The 18,052-nt window shown below is 41.4% G+C and overlaps 1 protein-coding gene across 4 annotated transcripts in view; it reads right to left on the bottom strand.

Annotated features, from left to right (window-relative positions):
* MCM10 (minichromosome maintenance 10 replication initiation factor) overlaps positions 1–16,238 on the bottom strand; it is a 33,723-nt gene extending 17,485 nt beyond the window's left edge. Inside the window, exons 1-10 of one of the 4 annotated variants that reach the window (XM_070755059.1) lie at positions 16,122–16,238; positions 15,078–15,131; positions 13,836–14,144; positions 12,335–12,439; positions 8,384–8,521; positions 7,309–7,480; positions 6,206–6,371; positions 4,925–5,092; positions 3,651–3,767; positions 474–673 (exon numbers count right to left, since the gene is read on the bottom strand). In XM_070755059.1, the coding sequence (XP_070611160.1) occupies positions 474–673; positions 3,651–3,767; positions 4,925–5,092; positions 6,206–6,371; positions 7,309–7,480; positions 8,384–8,521; positions 12,335–12,439; positions 13,836–14,144; positions 15,078–15,084 (1,382 nt within the window). In that variant the 5' untranslated portion in view covers positions 15,085–15,131; positions 16,122–16,238. Of the gene's footprint in view, positions 1–473; positions 674–3,650; positions 3,768–4,924; positions 5,093–6,205; positions 6,372–7,308; positions 7,481–8,383; positions 8,522–12,328; positions 12,440–13,835; positions 14,145–15,077; positions 15,132–15,919 lie in introns of all 4 variants that reach the window. The other 3 variants (XM_070755058.1, XM_070755060.1, XM_070755061.1) reach the window with 3 other exon arrangements.
* Between the last annotated feature and the right edge of the window lie 1,814 nt (positions 16,239–18,052).

Here is an 18,052-nt window from a genome sequence, read left to right on the forward strand (position 1 = left end):
TCCGAACACTCTTCAAAGGTAGCCCCATGTAGAGAGCGTTGCAGTAGTTGAGCCTCAAGGTGATGAGGGCGTGAGTGACTGTGAGCAGAGACTCCTGGTCCAAATAGGGCCGCAACTGGCGCACCAGGCGAACCCTTCTCCACAGCTGAAAGATGTTTCTCTAATGTGAGCTGTGGATCGAGGAGGACGCCCAAGTTGCAGACCCTCTCTGAGGGGGTCAATGATTCTCCCCCCAGGGTAATGGTTTCCTGATTGCTTATTTGACCCCTATGACAATCATGAAGTGTTTTTTACCTCATGATTCTTGACAAATGTCTCTTTTTCTTTTATGTCCACTGAGAGCATCTGCATCAAAGACAAATCCCTTGTGTGTCCAGTCACACTTGGCCAATAAAGAATTCTATTCTATTGTATTCTAAGCAAACCCTGGGCCCAGGTTACTCCTAAAAAAGCACCCAGAAGTATTTTCTTACACGGAGGCAGCGTAGGCCGCTGAGGAAACGCCTCCGTAGTAAAAACCGTCTTGACAGAGCTTCTCTTTCAAGCCGAGGTTCCGCTTCGCGGTCCGTTTCGGCGCCCGTGTGTTGGAGAAAGTGGATTGCAGGTCCGCCCTCTTCGAGCTCCGTTTCCGATACTCGGATTGTATGTGATACTGACAATACTCACACTCGCTCTGAAAGAGACGACACCGATAGAGTCCGTGAGGCTGAGAGGCTAATCAAAAACAGAATTTGTTTTGTGAAATAATGTAATATAAATACTATATTAATAACCAGTTGATGACCTGGCAACATATATCACCTCTGCATATATTTATAGGTATATATTATTCTGAATAAATGTATCTTACTGCACAATAATTATGTCTTTACAAATTAAGAATTCACTAATTGCATAAATGTACTTAGGAACAGTTCGTTTAAATACATGACAACGGAAATAGTTGACCAATAGTATCTCCTGATTGACTAAATGGTGGCAAAATGAGATACAAGTAGAGGTACAAGAGATGGAAAATATAGTAGAAAATATAAGGAAAATTAAAAATACAAGAATCAGGGAAATGAGAAGGAAAATATTACATAAGTGGTATTATACTCCCGTTCAACTCACACATTTTCAGCAGAATGTCAGGGGGAATTGTTGGCATGGGTGTCAAGACAAAGGAGTGTTTATGCATGTTTTGGGAATGCCCGATAGTGCAGGAATTTTGGCAAAAAGTGAAAGAGGATATCAATAGAATGCTAAATATACAATGGACAATCACTAAGGAAATGGCAGTACTAGTGAAAAGCAATGCGATGGGAGAATTTAGAGAAATAAAAAAAGCAGCAATATAAAGCGCTCAGGCAGTAATAGTCTTGGGTTGGAAGGATGCAACAAAATGGACAAGGCAAAATTGGTAGAGGTACATGGTGGACCATATTCAATTTGAAATTATGGAAAAAAGGATAAATTTGGATAATGAAACTGAATTGAGACAAGTGATGGGACGATGGGACAAGGTAAGACGATATATGACGAGCAGAATCCGAGACCAAGCTACAAGAAATAAATTGGAATCACTCTATAATATGTAAACAGATATATTACTCTTGGGTTAAGTGGACTATACAAGAAACACCCCCAATTTGGTGGTGGGGAATGTGTGTGTGTCGGGGGTGGGTGGGCACAATTCACTATGCACTGTTTTATGTTGTGTGATATAAAAATTGTTAAAAATTAATAAAAAAATTATTAAAAATTATTCTTTCCTTTTTCACCTTTCTTTTCTTTTCTCTCTTTTCCTTTCCTTTTCCTGTTCTATCTATAAATTTAGTTTCGGCTTATGTGACAAGATAACTGGTTAAATTGAATAAGAACAAATTACAGTAAACATACTTAATTGATGTACATAGAAAAAAGAACGGTAAACTGCTGAAATGCCTAAAAACTTCAACCAATGTGAAATATGTTTGTCAATTTTATTTATTTTAATTGATTAATAAAGCCCATTTTTAAAATTAAAAAATAATAACATAATTTAATAATATAAATAATAAATAAAAAGATAAAATCCCATTCGCAAACTATAAGGGATTTCCCCTTAAGAGATGGAACACGTCTTTTAAAAAGAGGGCAGAGAACACTTATTTATTCGGTATCGATTTATATCCCATTTTTACAGACAGTTCTCAACTTACTACCATTTGCTCAGTGACTGTTTGAAGTTGCGACGATGCTGAAAACAGGGACTTGCGACCGTTTTCCACGCCGCACCCCAGTGATCAAAACTGAGAAGTTTGGACACCGATTCATATTTATGACCGTCGCAGTGTCCGCGTTTGTGTGCTTGAGAGAGGTCATCCACTTTTACAACCTTCTGGCAAGCAAAGTCGAATCCAGATTCGCTGACTAACTAATAACTGACCAACTAACTAATAATAATTAATAATAATAGTTAACAACCATTGCAGGAAAGGCCGTACAATGGGGCAAAAAATAACTTAACAACTGTCTCACTTAACAACGGAAAAGTTGGGCTCAATTTGCCGTTGTAAGTCGAGGACCCCGTGTTAATTTTATAAATGAAATTTGTAGCAGTTAAGCCGTTCCAACTTAACTATAAAATCATATACCAAAATGTCCTTCTTGTCAATGACTACTTCACCTTCAATCGCAACAACACATGAGCACGTAATAGATTTAAACTAAATGTCAACGGTTCTAAACTCAGCTACAAAAATTACGACTTCAGCAATAGAGGGATCAATGCCTGGAATACACTACCTGACTCTGTGGTTTCTTCCCCAAACCCCAAAAACTTTAAACTTAGATTATCTACAATTGACCTTGCCCCACTTCCTAAGAGGTCTGTAAGGGGCGTGCATAAGCGCACCATCACTGTCCTACTGTCTTTTATCATTACTTTTTATCATTAGTTTTCTAATGTTATGTTTATACAAATTACCATCCTATAATTGTTTGACCAATACAGTGGAACCTCGTGATACGAACCCCTCGTGATACGAACCCGGGGTTCGGAAATTTTTTGCCTCTTCTTACGAACTTTTTTCGGCTTACGAACCCACCGCAGATCGCAAAATGGCGCTCCAGTGGGCGCCGCTGGCCCGGCTGTCACATTTTAAAACAGCCGGGGGGGTTTCTTGGCGTTCTCCCGAGCCCGAAATATCCAGGTTTGGGAGGCCTCTGAGAAGCGCCGCCGCCCGGCTGTCACCTTCTGAAACAGCCGGGGGGCTTCTCGGCGTTCTCCCGAATGCCGAACCCGAACTTCCAGGTTTGGCGTTCGGGAGAACGCCGAGAAGCCCCCCGGCTGTTTTAAAAGGTGACAGCCGCCCGCCGCCGCCCAGTAGAGCGCCATTTTGCGATTTTTTTCCTTTTTGCACGCATTAATCGCTTTTACATTGTTTCCTATGGGAAACAGTGTTTCGTCTTACGAACTCTTCGCCTTACAAACCTACTTCCGGAACCAATTAAGTTCGTAAGATGAGGTATTACTGTATACATAAATAAATACAAAATAAATTAAATAAATACTTGGTTATCCTTGGTTATCATTTGCTTTTCAATGCTTTCATGATTCCCGCCAACTGTAATTTGCAGGTAATATCTACCTGTATGAAAACCTGGAGCCCCAAACGCCTTTTTACCTGATTAACAATCTGAGTGCACAGCTCTCCGTTCTTCTTCCTCGCTTTACAAGTTCCCACGTCCATGGATTCCCCCAAAATCAGAATCTTCTGAGGATGGTCAACCGATAGAGACACCTGGGAAGAAACAGGGAGGCAGTTTTTGGCTTTCAGGAAGCTGAACGGATTTAGTGCTAACATTGTTAGAGGAAAGAGCTCAAGTAAAATACTTGCTCAGCAGTTTTAATCGCAATTTTCTAGGCGGGAGGAACACAAATATTGTGGTTTAGTTTCTTGGGGGAAAGGAGATTTGATTTTCCTATCCAAAAGGCCTTGAGGAAGATTTAATTCCATGAAAATGATGCTGGAACTGGCTGATGTTCAGCAGCTGCTGAGATTGTTCTCCTTACTCTTCGCTACTCCCACAAACGCTGGTGTAAGGACAACCATGTTTCAATCTTTATCTGGAACAAACCAGCTTTGCTTTTCAGGATCCAATCTGGGTCAGTCACCTGGACCGGAAGTTTTATCTTCCGAGTTTAACAGATTAACAGAGTTGGAAGCAATCTTGCAGGTCATCTAGTCTAACAGCCTGCCCAAGCGGGAGACCTTATATCTGCCTCTACCTAGAATCGAACTCACAGCCACCCTGAGTGGGAGGCAAGAGTTCCACCTCTAGACCACAGCAGCTGGGTTCAAGAGCTTTTGCACTTGTGCTGGAGCACATCCTCAGGGAACTTCTCTCTAGCACAGAGCAACGAACGAGGACACCTATTCAATTTTGTAGCTAATTAAGATTGTTGGACGGTCAGGGACAAAAACAGCCAGGGAAAAAATTCAAAGCCTGGGAAATGGGTCCGTCAGCCAACAGGAGTGCTGATTTACTATCAGCTTATCAAGTAGTTAGAAAGCGAGAGATTGGCAACACAAAGAAACAAGGAGAAGGGCGGCATAAAAATTGAATAAATAAATAAATAAATAAATCAGCCAGCAACTTAATAGTCGGCCATCAACACCTCAATCGACAATTCAAAAAAGCACCATATAAATACCACACATAGAGAACAGCACACAAAACTTTCAGAGAAAAGTTCTGCCTAACAGCAAAAATATCACCGAAAATTGCCTAAATCTTGCTTTCGCGTACGTCCTCAAGTAAGATTTTGCTTGCTGCGTATACGCAGAAGCCAAAACTTGCGCCAATGGGCGTGTGCCCACGACGGCCTCAGAGGAAGCCATGGGTAGCACCGAAGACGGCAGTCCTTCGCTGCTTCTGCCCCAACCTCTCCCCATACCTCCGCTGATCCTTCTTTGGGTTTCATCCGGTTAGCGTTGAGGAGGCCTACGACCATGCCTTGGTCTGTCTTCCAGTGCTCTTTGTGAACGTCCCCAAACAGGAAGAGGGAGACCGACCGGCTGAAGTCACGCAGGTCGTTCAAGTGCCAGATGCTGAACGTTTTACCCTGGAAGACACACAGAGAGAAACAAGAGCCTTCCTACATTAATTTGCAATCTTCAGTGGTGAATTTGGTGGTGCAGTGGTTAGAATGAGGTATTGCAGGCTGGCACTGCTCACTGTCAGGAGTTCGACCTTGACTGGCTCAAGGTTGACTCAGCCTTCCTTCCTTCGGAAGTTGGTGCTAGGACTCTGTCCATAACTATTGAGCTGCCAATTATATTGGCTGCAGGTGTTGCAGACTGCCACAAGAGGGAGCTATAGATTATTTCTCTGAGTCAACCTCTCTGTTTCTCTTTGTCTGATTAGCTCTGCAATTTCTCTGTATTATACTTACTGTATTTTTCGGTGTATAAGACGCACCCTTTAACTGCAAAAAATTGCTTTAAAAATTGGGCGCATCTTAGTGTTCCCCCGATTTTCGTGGGTCCGAACTTCGCGAATAGCCTATACCACGCTTTTTCAAAAAAATATTAATTAAAAAATACTTGTTTTTTTCCTATACCATGGTTTTTCCCACACGATGACATCATATTGTTAATAATTATGTTTATAAATATCGGGATCACTAAGTGTCTTATTCAATGGTCAGTACCAGTAATAATGGTGAGTAAATGGTTGTTAAGGGAATGGGAAATGGTAATTTAGGGGTTTAAAGTCTTAAGGGAAGGCTTGTGATACTGTCCATAGCCAAAAATGGTGTATTTACTTCCGCATCTCTACTACGCGGAAGGGAAGATCAAAAGCAACATGAGAAAATATTATTTTACTGAAAGAGCAGTAGATGCTTGGAACAAACTTCCAGCAGACGTGGTTGGTAAATCCACAGTCACTGAATTTAAACATGCCTGGGATAAACATAGATCCATCCTAAGATAAAATACAGAAAATAGTATAAGGGCAGACTAGATGGACCAGGAGGTCTTTTTCTGTTTCTATGGAGGGGCAGAGCCGTCGTTCGCACTGGCGCCATGTTGTTGGGGGGCGGGCAGAGACTTACGGGACTGTCTTCTACCGCGTACCTCTCAGCCACCCGATTAGGACCCACGGGGTTGGCCTTCTCCGGATCCCGTCGACCCAAACAATGTAGGGTGGCCAGAGCAAGCATTCAACCACTTACACTGTTGGCGCTTTGAGAGGTCATTTTCTTTATTATGACGCCAATGGTGACCCAATCCATTTCTTCCAGATTTGCCGATCGAAGTTTGTCTTGTATCTGAGAGAGCCTAATCAGTTTCCGCCCGGTCATTTTCCTTTCCATCTCGGCCGAAGACACTCGGGGTTTTCTGCAAAAGAAATCAGAAATCGCCGTCGGAGGAGGAAACACCTGAACCGTCCCATCGCTCCACACAACCAGGAGGCTGAGCGACAAGAAAAGGAAGAAGTTTCCAATGTTGATCAAAAAATACTCAGCCTATAATAATAGAGTTTGGTTCTTTTCTAAATTACACTTTTCTTTTTAAAAATTATTTGTAGTTGATAAAGTCATATTTTGTAAGGGGTTTGGAGAATACATAAGATATCCTTGACTTACAACCATTTGTTTAGTGACATTTCCAAATTACAACAGCGCTGAATACACTGTTATGGTCGTTATTCATACTTAACAACGTAATAACCAAATATTGTATTTTTCTGAGTATAAGACGCACCTTTTTCCTCCCTAAAAGAGGCTGATAATTTGGGCGCATATTATACTCTGAATGTAGCTTTTTTTCCAGCCTAACTAGCTGCCAACAATCTCCCCCAGCTCTGACCTGGCAGGCTCTTTCATTGTTTCTCTCTGCAAAGAATGTTTCCCAAGCCCTAAGTCTTTGCAGGGTTTTTTTCCATTGCTCTATTTGCTCCGACTGTTTCTTTCCAGTTGCTAATGATGTTCCCAGGTCTTATTGGCTTGCAAGCTCTTTCATGGTTACTCTCTCCAAATAAAGCCAGATGAATACCTGGTAAGCAGATTCTTTTCCGTATTTTCCTTCCAAAAAACTAAGGTGCATCTTATACTCCGAAAAATATGGCAATCAAAATTCAGATAATTGGTAACCGATTCATATTTTGGTCGTAAGTTGAGGACTATCTGTAATACAGCTAGAATAAAATCATGCTGTTGGTTGTCAATGACAGAATTGTTCCTAGCAAGAAATGCATAAAATTGCCCTTGTGGCCCCCATTCCATTTCAAAATAATAATAATAATAATAAAGTTTATTCCAGATAGTTTGCTAACCTTAATTTCAATCCAGAGTAGATTTCCGTGCAAACGTTTTGATCTTTGACCTCGGGATTTTTTATCGCTGGAATTTTCTTACTGGAATCCGCAGTGGGTCTGTTTCCAACCACGGATTTAAGAGGCTGAGAGAGCAGACTCGACGTAGCTGTTGAAGCATGGTTCTTGTTCGCTAAGGAACAGAAGACAAAACAGAAGACACCATTTTAACCCAGAAGAAAACTGAAAAACCAACATGGAGGAAAAGACTTTTTAAAAAATGGAAACTTTTCTCAAACTTCTGTTTTCACAATACAATACTTACGGACTTAATTCGTTCCATGACCAGGTTCTTAAGTAGAAAAGTTTGGAAGAAGAAGCAATTTTTCCCATAGGAATCAATGTAAAAGCAAATAATGTGCGTGATTGGGGAAACCACAGGGAGGGTGGAGGCCGTTTCCTCCCAGGAGATTCCAAGAGAGGCCCCACGGAGGCTTCTCCCCGCCTTTTCTGGCCCTGTTTCCTCCCAGGAGATTCCCAGAGAGGCCCCACAGAGCCTTCTCCAAGCCTTTTCCAGCCCTGTTTCCTCCCAGGGGATTCCTAGGGAGGCCCCACAGAGGCTTCTCCCTGCCTTTTCCGGCCCAGTTTCCTCCCAGGAGATTCCTAGAGAGGCCCCACGGAGTCTTCTCCAAGCCTTTTCTAGCCCTGTTTCCTCCCAGGAGATTCCTAGAGAGGCCCCATGGAGGCTTCTCCCCGCCTTTTCCGGCCCTGTTTCCTCCCAGGAGATTCCTAGAGAGGCCCCACGGAGGCTTCTCCCCGCCTTTTCCGGCCCTATTTCCTCCCAGGAGATTCCTAGGGAGGCCCCATGGAGGCTTCTCCCCGCCTTTTCCGGCCCTGTTTCCTCCCAGGAGATTCCTAGGGAGGCCCCACGGAGGCTTCTCCCCGCCTTTTCCGGCCCTTTTTCCTCCCAGGAGATTCCTAGAGAGGCCCCACGGAGGCTTCTCCCCACCTTTTCCAGCCCTGGTCCTCCCAGGAGATTCCTAGAGAGGTCCCACGGAGGCTTCTCCCCACCTTTTCCGGCCCTGGCTTAATATACCTGCAATCATAGATTTTGATTTCTGGAACTGGCTTTTTGGCCGTCCTAAAGCAGGACTGTTCAGCTCAGCTGCAAAAGAGGGGCATTCCTGAAGTTTGGAAGGAGTCCTTTCCTTAATGACACCGGCGGGTGATTTACCTGATCAAAGGAATCAAAGAATTTTATTAAAGAGCGATGCTTTCTGCTAGAAGATATTACAAACAACCCCAACACATTTATTTATTTGATTTGTATGCCGCCCCTCAACAAAGACTCGGGGCGGCTAACAATAAAAAAGACAATGTAAACAAATCTAATATTAAAAATAATCTAAAAAAACCCCAATTTAAAGAACCACTGATACAAACAAGGATACCATGTATAAATTCTATAAGCCTAGGGGAAAGGGAAAATTTCAATTCCCCCATGCCTGACGACAGAGGTGGGTTTTAAGGAGCTTGCGAAAGGCAAGGAGGGTGGGGGCAATTCTAATCTCTTGGGGGAGCTGGTTCCAGGGACTCGGGGCCGCCACAGAGAAGGCTCTTCCCCTGGGTCCCGCCAAACGACATTGTTTAGTCGACGGGACCTGGAGAAGGCCAACTCTGTGGGACCTAACTGGTCGCTGGGATTCGTGCGACAGAAGGCGGTCTTGGAGATATTCTGGTCCAATGCCATGAAGGGCTTTATTTACAGGGATACTTTGGCTTAATTCATTCCAGAAGGCAGGACGACTACCAAAAATGCTGAGTACCAAACAAATGTTGCCAGGAGGAATAATTCAGTGTGTCCACAAGGCAACGGACACTTATACAGCCTCGGTGGTGCAGTGGTTACAGTGCAGGACTGCAAGCTACTTCTGCTGATCATCGGCTGCTAGCAGTTTGGCAGATCGAATCTCACCAGGTTCAAGGTTGACTCAGTCTTCCATCCTTCCGAGGGGGGTCAAATGAGGACCCGGATTGTTGGGAGCAATATATGTTGACTCTGTAAACCGCTTAGAGAGGGCTGGAAAGCGGAGTGATCCCTCGATTATCGCGAGGGTTCCGTTCCAAGACCCCTCGCGATAATCGATTTTTCGCGATGTAGGGTTGCGGAAGTAAAAACACCATCTGTGCATGCGCGCCTTTTTTTCATGGCCGCGCATGCGCAGGTGGTGGAGGTGGGGAGCGACGAAAGTGCGGAAGCCGACAGATTGCTTTGAATGTCGGCTGCCCCCGCCCCCCAGCACCCGCTCGCCCGCCCGGCCACCCGCCGTTCGCTCGCTGCTCGCCCGGCCACCCGGGTTCGGGGGGGTGCTGGGAAGCCCCCCAGGCCGGCTGCGACCTTTTAAAACAGCCGCGCCGCTTCCCAGCTGACTCCCGAAGCCAAACGCGGAAGTGGGTTTTTTTAAATTAATATTTTTTTAATTAATTTTTTTAAAAAATCGCGATATAGCGTTTCGCGAAGATCGAGATCGCGAAACTCGAGGGATCACTGTATATAACTCTAAACGCTATTGCTATTGCTACTACAGGGTGTCCAGGGGGAAAGGCATTTTGAAATTCCCTGATGTTTCCCTGACATTTCCCTATAACTTGCGATCTAGTTAAGGCACGGTTGTAGGTGATCTCATACCAAACGGCTAAGCCGTGGAGAAATATCGGTAGTGGAGGAAGCAAGTCGTTGCACAGTTATGCTCATTTTTGCTTGACTCTGCCAGGCAGCGTGATCCGTTTTTTTTTTAACATGACTTTTCCTGACTTTTAAACATTTTAATAGTTTGTGTCCCGTCTCCTTTCCCTCCCGATTTATTCCATTTTCACGAATTCCCTGATAATTCCCTGGTACAAACCACCGATTTCCCTGACTTTCCAGGTTTGTTGAACACCCTGTAGTATTCTTGACAAATGTCTCTTTTCTTTTATGTAGAAACATAGAACTCTGACGGCAGAAAAAGACCTCATGGCCCATCTAGTCTGCCCTTATACTATTTCCTGTATTTTATCTTACAATGGATCTATGTTTATCCCAGGCATGTTTAAATTCAGTTACTGTGGATTTATCTACCACGTCTGCTGGAAGTTTGTTCCAAGGATCTACTACTCTTTCAATAAAATAATATTTTCTCATGTTGCTTTTGATCTTTCCCCCAACTAACTTCAGATTGTGTCCCCTTGTTCTTGTGTTCACTTTCCTATTAAAAACACTTCCCTCCTGGACCTTATTTAACCCTTTAACATATTTAAATGTTTCGATCATGTCCCCCCTTTTCCTTCTGTCCTCCAGACTATACAGATTGAGTTCATGAAGTCTTTCCTGATACGTTTTATGCTTAAGACCTTCCACCATTCTTGTAGCCCGTCTTTGGACCCGTTCAATTTTGTCAATATCTTTTTGTAGGTGAGGTCCCCAGAACTGAACACAGTATTCCAAATGTGGTCTCACCAGCATTCTATATAGCGGGATCATAATCTCCCTCTTCCTGCTGGTTATACCTCTAGCTATGCAGCCAAGCATCCTACTTGCTTTCCCTACCGCCTGACTGCACTGTTCACCCATTTTGAGACTGTCAGAAATCATTACCCCTAAATCCTTTTCTTTTGAAGTATTTGCTAACACAGAACTGCCAATACAATACTCAGATTGAGGATTCCTTTTCCCCAAGTGCATTATTTTACATTTGGAAACATGAAACTGCAGTTTCCATTGCTTTGACCATTTATCTAGTAAAGCTAAATCATTTACCATATTACAGACCCCTCCAGGAAGATCAACCCTATTGCACACTTTAGAGTCATCGGCAAATAGGCAAACCTTCCCTACCAAACCTTCCCCTATGTCACTCACAAATATATTAAAAAGAATAGGACCCAGAACAGATCCTTGTGGCACACCGCTTGTAACCTGACTCTGCTCAGAATACTCGCCATTAACAATAACTCTCTGATGTCTATGCTTCAGCCAGCTTGAAATCCACTGAACTATCCAGGGATTAATTCCAATCTTCACTAATTTATCTATCGGCTCTTTATGTGGAACCGTATCAAAGGCTTTGCTGAAGTCCAGGTAGGCAATATCCACGGCACCACCTTCATCCAACACCTTTGTGACATAGTCAAAGAAATCAATGAGATTAGTCTGACACGATTTGCCTTCAGTAAAGCCATGCTGATTTGGGTCCAATAAGTTATTGTTTTTTAGGTGCTGATTTATCCTCTTTTTGAGTAGAGTCTCCATCATTTTAACTACAACTGATGTCAAGCTAACTGGCCTGTAGTTGCCAGCTTCTTCTCTACTGTCCTTCTTGTGGATAGGCACAACACTGGCCATTCTCCAATCCTCAGGAACATCTCCTGTTAACAAGGATTGGTTAAACAAGTCAAGGTGGTAGTAATGACAGATCTGAGTTCTTTAAGAACTCTGGGGTGGATGCCATCTGGACCCATTGCCTTATTTATCTTTATTTATGTACACTGTGAACATCTGCCAAAGACAAATTCCTTGTCACACTTGGCCAATCAAGAATTCTATTATATTATTCTATTCTAACAAGTTCTAGCTTGTGAGTTGAGTACCAAGACCACATTTTTTGCATCAAAAAGCAACGAGTACCAAACGGGATGATTTTCAAAACAGTTGAGTACCAAATATGACAGAAGTCCTCAACTTACAAGTGTTTGTAAGTTGTAAGCGTTTGCTTAGTTCAAATGTTACCACAGTGCTTGTTGCATTTTGATATCCATTTAGTTGGATATCTGCCACCTTCATATTTTCCTCTGCACATCCTTTGTAACTTAGGAGTAGGGCAGCTTACTCCTTATCACCTAACAAAAATATTGCAAGCGTTCTAACCATTCTATTGAACGCCGTCGCCGGTGTTTGTATAATCTTAGCAAATTGCTCAGGGTTAGAATGAATGTCCACAGGATAAGATGCAAATTTTGTGTGTTGGAGAGCAGAACTGTCGAAAAGGAGGAAAAAACCCACAATTACCAGACGTTTTCTCGCTGGGATCCGAATCCACTGGCTTTCCTATCGCCGTTCTTCCCAACTGTTCCTGCAAATTTTTCATCTGTTCTTGCAATTTTCTCAACTCGTCTATGAGGCAAAAAAGACAGAGACAGACAGACAAATATCATTGGAAGCCCAAGTTTTATAGGTACCGTACATTAAAAATTAGGGACCTCCACCAGATAAGCCAATATTTAATGTGCCAGGATGCATATGCACTATTTTGTGTCTGCAGTTTTGACTCCACTCCAGCCCCATGGCCAACGAAGGTTTGTACGGTTGTTGTTTGAGTGGGAATGATTGACTTTTAATGTAACTGGAGCTTTTAGATGAGATTAGTTAGTCTAAATTAATTGGATTTAGGACACTTGTATTGTATTGTTTTTTCTTCTTCTATTGTATTGGCAGTTCTGTGTTAGCAAATACTTCAAAAGAAAAGGATTTAGGGGTAATGATTTCTGACAGTCTCAAAATGGGTGAACAGTGCAGTCAGGCGGTAGGGAAAGCAAGTAGGATGCTTGGCTGCATAGCTAGAGGTATAACAAGCAGGAAGAGGGAGATTATGATCCCACTATATAGAATGCTGGTGAGACCACATTTGGAATACTGTGTCCAGTTCTGGAGACCTCACCTACAAAAAAATACTGACAAAAATTGAACGGGTCCAAAGACGGGCTACAAGAATGGTGGAAGGTCTTAAGCATAAAACGTGTCAGGAAAGACTTAATTAACTCCATCTGTCTAGTCTGGAGGACAGAAGGAAAAGGGGGGACATGATCGAAACATTTAAATATGTTAAAGGGTTAAATAAAGGTCCAGGAGGGAAGTGTTTTTAATAGGAAAGTGAACCCAAGAACAAGGGGACACAATCTGAAGTTAGTTGGGGGAAATATCAACAGCAACATGAGAAAATATTATTTTACTGAAAGAGTAGTGGATCCTTGGAACAAACTTCCAGCAGACGTGGTGGATAAATCCACAGTAACCGAATTTAAACATGCCTGGGATAAACATATATCCACCCTAAGATAAAATACAGAAAATAGTATAAGGGCAGACTATATGGACCAGGAGGTCTTTTTCTGCCGTCAGACTTCTATGTTTATATGTTGTAAGCTGCCCCGAGTCCTTGGAAAGGGGCTGCATATAAATCCAATAAATAAGTAAATAAGTAAATATGCTGCTCAGAAAAAATAAAGTGAACACGTCCTAGATCTGAATGAATGAAACATTCTCATTGAATGCTTTGTTCTGAACCTGCACAACAGCATGTGAAATTGATTGTCAATCAGTGTTGCTTCCTAAGTGGACAGTTTGATTTCACAGAAGTTTGATTTACTTGGGAGTTATATGGTGTTGTTTAAGTGTTCCTTTTACTTTTTTGAGCAGTGTAGATAGATAGATAGATAAATGATTTTTTGAGACAAAACCTCCACATTAGATCCCTTTCAGCTGTCAGAAATATAAGAAGGTGTCAAGAGACCTTGAAGATCCTTTTTGGAAGGTTCTTTCACTTGATTAGGAGCTACAGGATGGGACGTCTTCTGAACATTTCTTTCTTTCTTCTCTTCCTCCAACAGGTCAGTCACATCTCCAAACAGCTCAGCTACGTTTTCCTGGCTAGCAGTGGACCCCTCCTCCTCCACCTCCTCAGTGTAAGACTCGTCATCTTCTGCCTCGAAGAGTAAATCGTACTCATCCTGGTGGTCAACGGCTCTTCCCTTCTGCGAAGGACCTTCCTCCGCCTCATTCTCCTCTAAGAGGGAAACTAAGAGGTCTAAGCAATCATCCCCTGGAAGGAAACAGATAACGGCCTGTTTTTAATAGGAAAGTGAACACAAGAAAGAACAAGGGGGCACAATCTGAGGTTAGTTGGGAAAAGATCAGAAGCAATGGGAGGAAATATTATTTTACTGAAAGAGTAGTAGATCCTTGGAACAAACTTCCAGCAGATGTGGTTGGTAAATCCACAGTAACTGAATTTAAACATGCCTGGGATAAACATAGATCCATCCTAAGATAAAATACAGTGTTCCCTTGATTCAAACTTCGCGAAAAGTCTATACCACGGTTTTTCAAAAATATTAATTAAAAAATACTCCCCCCCATACCACGGTTTTTCCCGCCCAATGACATAATATGTCATCGCCAAACTTTTGTCTGCCTTTAATAAATATTTTTTTAAATAAACTTTAATAAATAACCCTGGTGAGTAATAATCTAAATGGTTGTTAAGGGAATGGGAAATTGCAATTTAGGGGTTTAAAGTGTTAAGGGAAGGCTTGTGATACTGTTCATAGCCAAAAATAGTGTATTTACTTCCGCATCTCTACTTCGCGGAAATTCGACTTTCGCGGGCAGTCTCGGAACGCATCCCCCGCGAAAATCGAGGGAACACTGTATAGGAAATAGTATAAGGGCAGACTAGATGGTCCAGGAGGTCTTTTTCTACCCTCAATCTTCTATGTTAGCAATGATCCAACGGAGCAGCCTTTACAAACACTTCCCCCTCCAACTATTTAAACCAAGCGAAACATAAATATAATTCTACATATAATTGCATCCCTGAAGTGTCCTGTTTTACCCTCTTGTTCAAAAGCAATGCCCATCTGCTCTTTAAATATCAGTGGAGGGATGCCAGCTAACAATTTAAAACTGTCCTGGAACAGATATAGCAGAGTTGGGATATGATCATTTTAAAAATCCACAATAATTCAGTACTCACCATCCATTCTTTCAGCAAGACCAGGAAAGACTTAGGGGAAAAAAATCTTGTTTTCTGGGAACATAAAAGCAACAAGGAAAAAACAAATAAATATAACCTTTTGTGGACTCCCATACAAGTAAAAGGGTGAGGAAGAAGAACATAAAATATATACTCAAAGGTGCTGCGAAACCATGTATAAAACTGAATATTTTGAACTAGGAAAGGTGCTGGAGGAGAATTTTAAGTCTAAAGAGCTGGGGGTTAAGCTTAGCCAAACCTTATATATTTACTGATAAATAGATAAAAACTGTAAAGGAAATACATTTTAACTTAATGATATATAAATGAAAATCCAACCTTAAGACAATGTATCATAGAATTGTTAAAAAGATCGTTACATACGTTTGTAAATGTGTTGTTTTGTACTGTCTATGTGTTTATCTTAATGTTTTTTAATTTTTATACTTAATAAAAATTTAGATTTCTTATACATTGATTAGGTGTATAGATTAAAATTAGATTTCTTATACATTGATATGTGTAAGATTTTTATGCCGCCCTTCTCTGCAGACTCAGGGCGGCTCAAAGCAAAATAGATACCAAAAATACAATGTATAAGAATCTAATTTAAAATCAATTCTAAAATCCAATATTTAAAAACAGTCTCCCACCTTTATTCCATATATACCGGCCGGAGCTAGGCATAACACTCAACAGACTATACAAGATATATATTATTTTGTATTTGCATGTTAATTTATTTAAGATCAATTAAAAATATATTTTTTTTAAAGTTTAGGGGCAAAGGCTGAGATTGCACCCTATCCAAGGCATGTTGCAAAAAAACCCCCACCCCGGACTTTTTGCCCCATTGCAGCTCCACTTTCCACATTGCAATTCCAAGCTGCTTGGAATTGATCAGGATTGAGTGCAAAAAAATTGCTTTTCTGCCCTCTTTTGTTTTGCAACCTCCAAACCTCTCTTTCCCCCAATGCATTGGCTGCAATTCCCTTTTTTGCAGCCCGCTCCTCGCTGGTTTGGCCGAAGCTGCGACTTTCTTACCCGGGTTGCAACTTTTCCCTTCCGCCCCAGAAGAAACAGCACCGAAAACCCGCCAAAAGTTTCGCACTTCCGGCCATTCCACCAAGGATGTCTTTGTTAGTATCTCTATGGAACTCCGAGCCCGAAGTTCTTCCGGCGTTCATAAGCGCGCATGCGCGGCGGGCTGTGATTGGCGCGGCCCGGCGAATCAAAAAGATGAGTCCTTCCTGTAAACCGCATGCGCAGTTGTCAGAAGCGAGAATGTAGGGATTTTTTAAAACCGGGGTTGATCACACAACTAGTAGGGCAGAGGCTTAGTTTAGACTGAAGAGGTGGAGCTTGCATCCACACGTGCTTTCCCTCCTTTTAACCTGATCTCCCTAGGAGCTTAATGCTTGGTGCAAGCAACCCACTGGATTTAACAGTTCACCCCAGAGTTAAACTGGGTTAATGCAAGACTCAGGTTAAGCAAGTTGTGTGAATGTAGCAATAAAGATTTAAAATGTATTTACACTATTGGTGCACACATATGTAGTTTTGTGCAAAAGCCACAATTCTTAAAATTTAGGGAAAATTTTTTTCCAGTACAAATTTTTTATTTTTGCATTTCTGGTGGGGAAGTAATTGGAAGCCCCTCTTTTCCTTGAGATGTGGTTGCAAATTTCCTTGGCAGAAGGGGCTGGGGAGCTTCCTAATATTCTTCCTTCTTGATAGGTTTATTTTTTTTTATATGAGTCTGAATCCGATGAGACATTCCATTTTAACCCAAGTTTCTATTATCCAAATATTATAAACCCTCGAAATCTGTGTGGCCCACAACAACAGGGTTCTTGCCTGCTTGCTAAGTAGAGGACAAGAATATATAAAAACCAAACCATTTACATTTATAATATAGATATATATAATATATAATATTTGTATATAAATATATATCTATATACTGTATATAAATATATAAAACCCGAACCATTACATACAGGAATCCTTGCTCATTAGAAGAGAATGAATTTTCCCTGCTGGTACCAAGTTGTTTGGGAATCATCATGATAAAAAATAAACACCTTCATTTTGATTCAAGTTGAAAAGTCGAATCTTGAAACTACGTTGCTATGACATGGAAGAATTGTAGGCGCAATTTTGTCTTGCCATGATTGGTTTGCCATGATGTCTAGTTTTTATGGTTGGTTCAAATCGATGCACAGTTGTTCAAAATTATGTAAAAAAGGAATTATCTCCAAATCTTTTAAGCAGAATTTGAATGAATCAAAAGAGCAAGTAAAAATCAACGTTCTTATGATTGCCCTCGCTGTCTTTTATCATTTACAGATATGCCATGAATTGCAGGTATAATAAAGGTATAATGGACGAAGAAATAACACTGAGTTAGAAAGAAAAACAAAAAAATAATAAAACTCCTGGACGTGACGGTAGAATGCTATAAAGAATTACAAGCATCTCTAAAAAATCTACTTTTAGTGACATATAATGAGGTCTTAACTAAAGGAAAAATACCACAATCATGGACAGAGGCACTGATTACATTAATTCCAAAGGACACCACAATGAAACATAAGATTCAATACTGTAGGCCAATTTCATTGTTAAACCCAGATTATAAAATATAAAATATTCGCCCCAATAATGGCTGAATGCCTGAAAACAACACTTCATGAGATTATCCATTCTGATCAAAATGGGTTTTTACCGAATAGGAATATAAAAAATAATAATAAGAATGATATTAAACATTTTGGAATACCATGAAACCCACCCAGGAAAATCTACAGTCCTCATCTTCCTTGATGCACAAAAGGCTTTTGACAAACTAAATTGGGACTTCCTTATAAATCAATTAACATGAACTTAAGAGAAAAAACTATTAGAACAAAGGAGTTATCTCCAAATCAGGGTTTGCCCATTTTGTATGCTGTTTCTGGACAAGCTTTTACCTG

Source organism: Erythrolamprus reginae, chromosome 6, assembly GCF_031021105.1.
Source record: "Erythrolamprus reginae isolate rEryReg1 chromosome 6, rEryReg1.hap1, whole genome shotgun sequence".
Lineage (NCBI taxonomy): Eukaryota > Metazoa > Chordata > Lepidosauria > Squamata > Dipsadidae > Erythrolamprus > Erythrolamprus reginae.